Source organism: Saccostrea cucullata, unplaced genomic scaffold (genome assembly GCF_032062105.1).
Source record: "Saccostrea cucullata isolate Sc308-1 unplaced genomic scaffold, CSIRO_AGI_Scuc_v1 ctg16486, whole genome shotgun sequence".
NCBI lineage: Eukaryota > Metazoa > Mollusca > Bivalvia > Ostreida > Ostreidae > Saccostrea > Saccostrea cuccullata.
The window spans coordinates 171-10,906 of record NW_026940711.1 but is presented as its reverse complement, the minus strand read 5'-3'; the positions used below and the strand labels follow the sequence as shown (position 1 = coordinate 10,906).

The 10,736-nt window shown below is 35.6% G+C and overlaps 1 protein-coding gene across 1 annotated transcript; it reads left to right on the top strand.

Annotated features, from left to right (window-relative positions):
- Positions 1 to 291: 291 nt before the first annotated feature.
- Positions 292 to 10,165, top strand: LOC134256035 (uncharacterized; the record flags this gene model as incomplete). Its single annotated transcript, XM_062738627.1, has 11 exons — positions 292 to 690; positions 913 to 1,072; positions 1,215 to 1,385; positions 1,659 to 1,750; positions 2,075 to 2,301; positions 2,650 to 2,912; positions 3,292 to 3,517; positions 7,135 to 7,224; positions 7,423 to 7,631; positions 7,909 to 8,109; positions 9,933 to 10,165. Coding segments are annotated over exons 1-11 (2,183 nt in total), but the record flags the coding sequence as incomplete, so codon positions are not given.
- Positions 10,166 to 10,736: the final 571 nt, after the last annotated feature.

The window sequence follows — 10,736 nt, the reverse complement described above, 5'->3', positions numbered from 1 at the left end:
GGGTCCTTGAAGGAAGGGGGTTCCTACCTCAAGCACATATGCTTGTACTGTGAATCTTTCATAGCAATTGCAAGTTTAGAAAAATAAGATTTCTTTTCTGAATAGTGCTAAAGTAGTACGAAAGCCTATTAGGATCAATCTAGAGAGAAACGAATGAAAATAATTTTAAAAAGATTATTTTCAAAATTACAATTTTGTTAAATTAATCCGGATTTTTGCATTCCATTTTCTATAATAATAAAATCGATTTCAATGAATATATCCGGTTGTTTGTTTTTGGGTCGGGTTTTGTCACGTGAACATATTTATGATTTTACAGTGAAAATCCAATTTAAAAACAATTCAAAAAGAAAGAAGAAACATTGTGAAAGCAGGGACAATGTTAAGAAAAGTCATCCACTGCATCAGTTTATTTGTGCAGATATCGCTGACATTGGGTGATTATCCATTTAGAAATGTTTCACTACCTTGGTCTGAGAGGGTTGATGATTTGGTTGGGAGGTTGACTTTAGATCAGATTGTTCAACAGCTTGCGCGAGGAGGTGCAGGAGAATATGGGGGACCCGCCCCCGCCATCGAGAGTTTAGGTATCGGACCCTATCAATGGAATACCGAGTGTCTGAGAGGTGATGTGGAGGCAGGGAATGCCACCTCTTTCCCTCAGGCTATTGGGCTTGCTGCTGCTTTTAGGTAAGATACATAACCACGACTACCTGAAATATCACCATGATCTCTGATTTTAAATTGCAAATCAAGATTAAAAATAACCTTTTCCTCTATTCATTATGCATGATTCAATCATTTAATGTTATAGTGAAAATAAAAGTATTGCAATTATACATAATTTTTCAATGAATGATGCATGTAGTAATTTGTTATTCTGCAATATGGTAAAAAATGTGTATTTTATAGTAAGGATCTCATCTATAATATATCAAAAGCAGCAGCCACTGAAGTGAGAGCAAAACACAATGATTTTGTGAAGCGAGGAATTTTCACTGATCATACTGGACTCAGCTGCTTCAGTCCAGTGGTCAACATCATGAGGCATCCGCTGTGGGGCAGAAATCAGGTGAGTAAGTGAGTCTGAAGTTGTACAACAGATACACAATTCATTTCTCTGGGCTCTGGGGTAACTCTCCTGAACTGTATATAAAAGGCAAACAATGTTTGATAGTGATTCTTATACATTTAATCAATAATTTTGTTTACAGGAAACATACGGGGAGGATCCATACCTTTCTGGGGTGTATGCCCACTATTTTGTTCAGGGACTGCAGGGAAGTAATGACAGATACATACAGGCCAATGCGGGCTGTAAACATTTTGATGCCCATGGTGGACCAGAGGACATCCCGGTGTCCAGAATGAGTTTTGATGCAAAGGTTTGGGAATTTTACACACCTTTTGTCATACATATAGAATTTAGAATAAATCTATTCTAACACATAGATCTACACCTTGATTTTTTTAAAGACCTACAGTTTTGATATCAGTTTTATGAAACTAGGAATATTTCCTTCTAATTGCTTCCTTCTAATTGCTTGTCTGCTCAGTATGTTTTCCTTTATAAAATTTTATCTGATATCATTATCTTGAATTACTTTGACTGACACTGTGTACATGTAATCTTGAAGTTAATTGGATTTTCCCCCCAGGTTTCTATACGAGATTTGAGGCTGACCTTCCTACCAGCATTTAAGAAATGTGTAGAAGCTGGAGCATACAGCCTTATGTGCAGTTATAACAGGTCTGTACGTAAACATGTTTGAGGAAATAAAATGTGAAAGCATCATAAGTTTAAGTACATGTGTGGAAGTTTGCATTCAAGCAAATGAAAACTTAATTGTATTATTATCCTTTCTTAGAAAGCTATTATTGATTCATTTTGTAGAAAGATAGTGTCATGCAATGCGATTGACGTATAGTGCTGGTTAACTAAATTGTTCTTTTGGACAAAGTTGAGTTCATGTCTGTCTGTAATACTGTTGCTGTCAAAGCTCTTGCCAGAGAAAAAAAACTTAAAATGCAGAACATTTCATCTTGTTAGTTATTTCATATCCTCTATTCTCAGAATAAATGGTGTACCTGCCTGCAGTAATGACCTTCTCCTGCTGGACATACTGAGGGGGGAGTGGAACTTTTCAGGATATGTGGTCAGTGACGAGGGGGCCATAGAAAACCAGATCACCTTCCATAAATACTACAATAACTCCTTAGATGCTGCAGCTGGGTCAGTGAATGCGGGGTGTAATCTTGAACTGTCTGCAAACCTTAAGGACCCTGTTTTTATGAGCATTGGTAAATAATGGTTTGTGAAATCATTTTAATTTTTTGGGATCAACTTTGGTTGGCAATCCAAATTTTACTAGTTATGGGGACGTAATTTGTGCGTAACTTTGATATACACCATAAGATCGAGTAAGCTGATTTGCTGTCAAACATCATTTATGGGGATGTAAACTCATGCATTGGTATGAGTGGCTAAGGAAATCAAACTGTGGTCCCCCACAAAGACTATTCCACAGTATAATACTTAAACCATAAATGATTACCGGGGTATATTTATGAGACTTCCTTAATCTTCTGTTCTGGATTGTTTCTCATATATGATTAAGGACTAAATTTCCTCTGACATTTTCTTTGAAGGTGATGCAGTTAAGAGTGGAAAGTTGGAAGAGTCTGTAGTTCGAGACCGAGTTAAGCCTTTATTTTATACCAGAATGAGGCTGGGAGAGTTTGATCCTCCTGAGATGAACCCCTACTCTACTGTCAATCTGTCCGTCATCCAGAGTGAAGAACACAGGAACCTGTCTCTCACAGCGGCAGCCAAGTCCATGGTTCTGTTGAAGAGGCCATCAAAGTTTGGTAGGGAGCATCTGATTGGTGGATTTCTTGCCGAAAGAATGGCAGTATGTAAAAAGTGAAAAATATTTTTAATAATAAGTTGAGTATTCTATGAAAAGAAAAAATATATTGGTATAAATGGTATATTTTGTAAACTACATGTATATTATTATAACAAGTTTAGTTTAGAAATTACTGATATAAACCTTGACCCCCCTCATTATTTATAAAGTGCTCGTATGAAATCCAGTCATAGTGATACAACATTATGGATACATGTATTGTATTAGTATGTACTGATTGACATTTAAGCCATACTGAAAAAAAAGTCAAATATTTTAATGTATGATATCATTATTATAGATCTCTTTCATTGACAGATATACTAGTATTAGATTTTCTTTCCCAATGCAAAATTACATTTTACATCATATTTCATCACAGGTTATTGGACCAATGGCAAACAACAGTGACCAAATGTTTGGTGACTATTCCCCTACGACAGACCCCAAATTTGTGAAAACTCCCCTGAAAGGCCTCTCAGAGCTGAACTTTTCTATGAACTATGCAGCAGGCTGTTTAGATGGTACACCTTGTCAGAACTACTCACAAGAGGATGTTAAGACTGCGCTTGTAGGGGCGGATCTAGTAGTGGTGTGTTTGGGAACAGGTTAGTTATCCCGAGATTTATTTGTTTTAGTACCCATACCAAAGCTTTCTTACGATTTGTTCATGGGTAGCTCATTTGAGGCTCCCAGTTTAATTGTTGCTCAAGGGAGATAATTGCATCACATTTTATTTATACATGTATGTGGAACATTATTTTTGTAAAATTTTGCAAGACTGTATTCTTCCTAGAATTTCATACTTGTGTATATATAGATTTATTGTTATATGTAATTTGTTAATCTACATCATTGTGCATCATCCAAGCATTAACTTTTGAACATTTTAAGCCACAGGCACCTGACGTTACTTATTTTTCTTTTAATAAAAGATATACCCTTACCTTATAAAAAATCAAGGTCCACCTCGGTGCCATCTTGAATTTTCTAGGTCTGCCACATCCACTTGTGTTTTCGTCTGAAACTCAGTCAAATAAATTCACTGCAACCATATTCTTTCTGTGGCCAGTCTTTCGAGGTCTAAACTTACGGACACTGCAGCCAGAAGGGCGCATCACACTTGAAAATATTAAAAATCCCTCTTCAAACTCGATCTACTGCTTCAACAATCCGAGAAATCCCCAAAGGGGGGCCGGAAGTTTACATACGACTTGAAATTCTTAAGGAAAGCCCTTTTTTGATTGGTCAATATATTTGTACAATTTATTTTTAAATTTAACCGGCGAAAGTTAGTACTTATTCCAAAAACAATAATTCAGACAATAATACAACGTAATATACATGTAAGAACATTTATTTTATTTCTCTCCAAAATAATTTCGATATATATTTTGTAAATGTGTCGAAGATCGGCCTGATCATGCTAGCTGATCAGTGAACATTTTCGAGACTAAATATTGAGTCGGTTTTAAGTCCCTACTTACATGCACTAAATATAATTAATAATACATGTACTGTCATTTTTGATGCCCCGATTGAGCGCTATCCACGGAGAAGATTGACTTTGTTTATTTAAAATATGTACGCACGTGTGTGAGAAGGGGGGGGGTCCACACTAAAATTATTCCGGGGAGTGTTGAGATCTGCAATTATATGTATTGCAATAAAGTAGTGGCATGGCGACATTTTTTAGGTCACCTGAGTAAACTCAGGTGACCTATTGCTATCTGTTTTCGTCCGTCGTCGTGCGTTGTGCGTTAACATTTGAACATTTTTAGCTTCTTCTCTGCAACCACTGAACCAATTTCAACCAAATTTGGCCTAAAGCATCTATGGGTGAAGGGGAACAAAAATTGTGAATTTCATGATCCCTGCCCCCCTGGGGCCTGAGGGGTGGGGCCAAAACCACTAAAATTAATGCAATCTTTAAAAATCTTCTTCTTTACTCCTGGACATCAAGCAGTCAAACTGTTTGCATGATTGTAATCAGCAATGAGTCCTCTACAAAATTGTGAAATTCATGGCCCTTGGGTCAGGGGTTCTAGTGCTAGGGCGGGGCTAAATAAGTAGGTAGTGAAAATGCATTATTTCTTTGAAAATCTTCTTCTCTGCTCCTGGGTATTAAATAAACTAACTAAGTGCATAGTTATGATGAGCAAGAGTGCCTCTACCAAAATTGTGAATTTTATGGCCCCAGGGTCAGGGGTTCTGGTGTTAGGGTGGGGCTCTATTGATTATATACTGAAAATACATGAATTCTTTGAAAATCTTCTTCTCTGCTCCTGGGTATTAAATAAACCAACTAAGTACATAGTTATGATGAGCAAGAGTGCCTCTACCAAAATTGTGAATTTTATGGCCCCAGGGTCAGGGGTTCTAGTGTTAGGGCGGGGCTCTATAGATTATATAGTGAAAATACATGAATTCTCTGAAAATCTTCTTCTCTGCTCCTGGGTATTAAATAAACTAACTAAGTGCATAGTTATGATGAGCAAGAGTGCCTCTACCAAAATTGTGAATTTTATGGCCCCAGGGTCAGGGGTTCTGGTGTTAGGGCGGGGCTCTATTGATTATATAGTGAAAATACATGAATTCTTTGAAAATCTTCTTTTCTGCTCCTGGGTATTAAATAAACTAACTAAGTGCATAGTTATGATGAGCAAGAGTGCCTCTACCAAAATTGTGAATTTTATGTCCCCAGGGTCAGGGGTTCTGGTGTTAGGGCGGGGCTCTATTGATTATATAGTGAAAATACATTAAATTTTTGAAAATTTTCTTCTCTGCTCCAGGGTATTAAGCAGATGAACTACCTATATAGTTATGCTGGACAAGGGCCCATATCTTCCAGAATTGTGAATTTCAAGGCCCCAGGGTCAGGGGTACCATAGAAGGGGGGGGGACTGTACTTATATACTGAAAATGAATGAATGGTTTGAAATCTGCTCCTTGGTATTAATCAAATATCAAGGCCTAAGGGTCAGGGGTTCATGTGTGGTAGGGGCACTGCTGATTATTGCTGAATATAACTGATTAGTTGAAATGCATTTTTTGTTCCCTTACCCTGCATATGGGTATTAAGTAAACAAACTAAGCAACTGCTAAGTGTATTGTTATGATGATCAATGGTGCCTCTTTCAAAATTGTGAATGCCATAGCATCTGGCTTAAAACATGAATCAAATGCAATCACTGGAAAGTTGTTGCATAATGCTCAGGTGACCTATAAGGCCCATGGGCCTCTTGTTATTTTTTTTTCTTGGTGACAGATTATACATATACATATTGCATAAGCTAATTGATTTCATTACATATCCTTTTATCAGTGCATGTATCCCCTCCCCTTTTTCAATTAAGCATATGCCAGGTATATATGTATATACACATGTATATATATAACTGGATGGTTTGCAGTCTATTGTTTTTTGAAAACCATTCAATTAACTCTAGATGATTTGTTGTTGATTTTTTTTCAAGCACCCCCCTCTTTCATTCAAGATTGTTTCGAACGCAACGATTTGTATAGATTAACACAGTATATTTTACAGGTATATTTATAAGAAGTGTTTTATTTTTCATTTCAATAATCGAAATATTTATTAAAATTTCAAAGTAATTATAACACGCCGCTTAAGATCCACCACAAAACTGACAAATACGGAATTCCCATTAGCATATTGATGTAAACTTCCGGCCCCCCTTTGGCGATTTCTCGGATTGTCGAAGCAGTAGATCGAGTTTGACGAGGAATTTTTAATATTTGCAAGTGTGATGCGCCCTTCTGGCTGCAGTGTCCGTAAGTTTAGACCTCGAAAGACTGGCCACAGAAAGAATATGGTTGCAGGGAATTTATTTGACGGAGTTTCAGACGAAAATACAAGTGGATGTGGCAGACCTAGAAAAATTCAAGATGGCGCTGATGTGGACCTTGGTTTATTATAAGGTAAGGGTATATATTTTTTTTAATTAAAAGAAAAGTAACGTCAGGTGCCTTTGTTTTAAGCTTCTCTCTGGAACCACTGAACCAATATCAACCAATATTGGCATAATACATGTATAGCATTCAATAGGAGTGAAAATTTTGAATATCATGATCCCTGCCACTAGGGTCAGAGGACTGGGGCTAAAACCATAAAAAATAATGTTCTCTTTAAAAATCTTAACTTCTGAACAAAAAACAGTAAAAATGTTACCATGATAGTAATTTCAGATGATTAACATTTCAGGGAAAGGACTAGAGAGTGAGAATGTTGATAGGAAAGACATGTCACTACCAGGGAAACAGCTCCAACTTCTTCAGGATGTTGTTGCAATGAGTGAGCTATGTTTTAATGAAATATTCATTCTTTTGTATAAATATAAATTAAGATGTACTTTACACAAACTCAAATTCTTGTGAATCAAAGCATCTTTTTTTTTAAATAAAATTCAGAAATAGTGTGAAAACTTAAAAACTATGTTATTTTGATCGGATCTACATGTACTAGTATAACCTGCAATAATTTTCCCTCCAGCTGACAAAGTGGTATATCTACTGGTTTTCTCGGCGGGGCCTGTGAACATCACCTGGGCTGAGGAAAATGAGAGAGTGCTGCTCATCATTCAGTGTTTCTATCCTGCCCAAGCCACGGGGGAGGTCGTTAAACAAGCTCTCATTATGAAAGACGGAAGGTTTAATCCGGCAGGGAGACTGCCCTATACCTGGTACAAATATGCTGATCAGGTAATTGACATCTTATTGATTATTGAAATTTCAGGATCTGTGGAGAAAAAGCATTCTTTACTTAGACTTACCAATACATTTACATATTTGAACTTATAAAATGTATAATTAATATCAGACTGAGTAGGGTTTCAATTGTTGAATTTTTTGTAATGTTGGTTAAATTTACTCAATATCTTTTGATTTCACTACACAGAGAAAAATGTATATGAAAAATTATTTTATTATATATGTACCATATGTTTTTCTTCATTACATTTAAAAACAAAAATTTCAGATTCCCTCCATGACTGACTATTCTATGACCAGGAGGACGTACCGCTATTTTACGGGTGTACCTCTGTATCCCTTTGGGTACGGTCTCTCCTACTCCACCTTTGTGTACAGTAAGCTGTATTATGTGTCCAAGGTCAAAGCTGGGGACCCCAATGTTGTACAGGTCCGTGTGTTCAACGAAGGTCCATTTGATGGTGATGAGGTAAGGCTTTACAGGATTTCTAGTTGACTTATTTTAAATTTTAATACTTACGGGTACTCGTACATGATTGTCATTTGTTTTGGTATAATATTTGATAGAAAAAGAGAGAGATCTACATGTAGATCTAATTTTCCTAAAATGCATATACATTATCGCATGATACGTAGAGCTGGGACGATATATCGAGATATCTGTGAGGACGATACGCATATCCATACATACACTACAGTGTATGAAGAAATACTGCCCAAAACATCTGACTTCCATTTTTCTTTGTTTATTTAACATTTGAGGTTTAATATATAAAATAAATAAGCTAAATATAAATACATGTATAGATATGAAATAAATAATAACTAACACCACTTGAGTAAAATATCTTTGTTTTACAACATATAAACAACTATTTTGAATAAATAATTCTTATTTGAAAAGGAAAAATTTGGTTATTTCAATGCAAAAAAAGATTTTATAAGCAATTAAACATATCGTGATACGTATCGTATCGTGGCTCAAATATCGTGATGCGTATCAATATAGAAAAAGTTTTATTATATACCTAATGTGTATCACTTAATTTTACTGTTGACTTAGTTACCACGTGACATCGACTTTCTGAATCACCACTCTGTGGTTTCCTGAATCCATATCACCACTCTCCGAAACTGATGACATAGTACGCAGAAATATGACGTTATTTTTCTTGTGCTATAAAGTCCCTTGTTATTAAGCTTTGTTTTATGGATAATGCGCTACACAATTGATCTCTAAAGTTTTCTTTTGCTATATTTTGCTAGTTATGTGGGGGTATATAATAAATTTATCATTATAACAGTAACTTGATCCGAAGAGCCGTATCATATCTCGTTGACAGACACGGATCATCAGATCAAACTCGACACTTCGCGTCTCGTAATATCTTATAATCTGCGCCTGTCAATTCGATGTGATACGACCCTTCGGATCAAGTTACTGTTATAATAATTATATATTTACATGTATGCATCGTCCCAGCTCTAATGATATGTAAAATAATCATGCAATTCATGCAATATCATTATAGTATTATAAGAAGATTATTTTCATAGTTTTCATTGGCTGAAGTACGTCACGTGATATTCCTCCTTTTGTGATATCGACGTGAAAGCGCGTCCGTAGAAAATAATATCGCACAACACACTGTTTGTTTGCACTAAAGTTACGTAGTACATGACGTCATAATATAAGAAATGTTAATTTAACCATTGTGACATAATGTCAGCCAAGTCCGTTCAGTTAGGACTGTGTCAGTGATTTCAATTTGAGTGATTATATAATATAACTGTTATGGACTTCAGTGTAGGTCGATATGTGGTTTTAAGGACTCGTGGCAATTGATATTGGCTGAAGACACAGAAAGTGATAGCGACCGAGCCTGCGAGGTCGCTATCATTTTCTGTGTCTTTGGTCAATATCAATGGCCATGAGTCCTTATAACCACATATCGACCTACACTGAAGTCCATAATTGTATAATATTTTATGATTTGTATTTTAAGTGCTTGATTATGAAGTGAAATATTCCGTACTTCATTTTGCATTATATGCTTTGCACATGTACGTTGTATGTTTATTCCATTATTGCACGTGTTAAGATGTTTGTTTATTTCATTATTACATGTGTTATGTCTATGAGATGTATGTCTCTCGACTTCAATAAAACATTCTAAATCATAGTAAACGCATGATTAATTTTGACTGCATCAGATATAAAAACTGTAGTTTGTTATATTACATGTTTGTTTTAAAATCATTAAGATCATATCAATTTGATTATATTTTTAGGTATTTCAAGTCTACATAAAATGGTTGTCTACTAAAGAGAGAATGCCTCGCCTTCAGTTAGTGGCGTTTGAGAGAGTGTTCATTAAGAGTCTTCGGTATGTAGATATCTCCATCCCTATAGAAGCCCAGAGTATGGCGGTGTGGAGGGATGGTGTAGGTTTTGTCATTGAACCAGGTAAGACACAGATATACAGTAAAACCACAACATCTCAAACACTGATATCTCGAATACTGTAAAATTTTCGTGGGGTCAAATATTTGAGGTTTGAAGAAAAGCTATTGGTTTGTGGGGATTTGATTTCAAGGTTAGAAAATGTTAAGTAGTTATGCATATGAAAGTTTATATTTTGTGGTGGTCATAAATTCATGGGTCTCTTCATGCATGTACCTCGTAAACAACAAAAAATTAAACCCCAATGAAAAATAATGATTTCACAGTACCATGAATACGTCAAACTGATTTTGAAGTCCCAACCCCTTATTCTTAAGTATTTTTACCCTGTTATCTTGAATCCTCATATATTTTGAAGTTTGTTGGGTTTTGTTGAGTTTGAGCAGATACTGAGATTTTGATGGTATATATTTTAGTGAATTTTTAAATGCATTTATTGTATTGAATACATGTAGATACTAAAATTTTAAATCAGAATTGCTATACATAAATGTATCTTTACATATGTTATATTTTGAAAAAAAGAAACCTAAGTGACTATGAGAGTTTTCTTTTATCTGAAATTAGCTGCAGATCTGTAGTGTTATGGTTTTGTATATTTGTCTTTGACCGTAACGCTACAGATCTCGTAG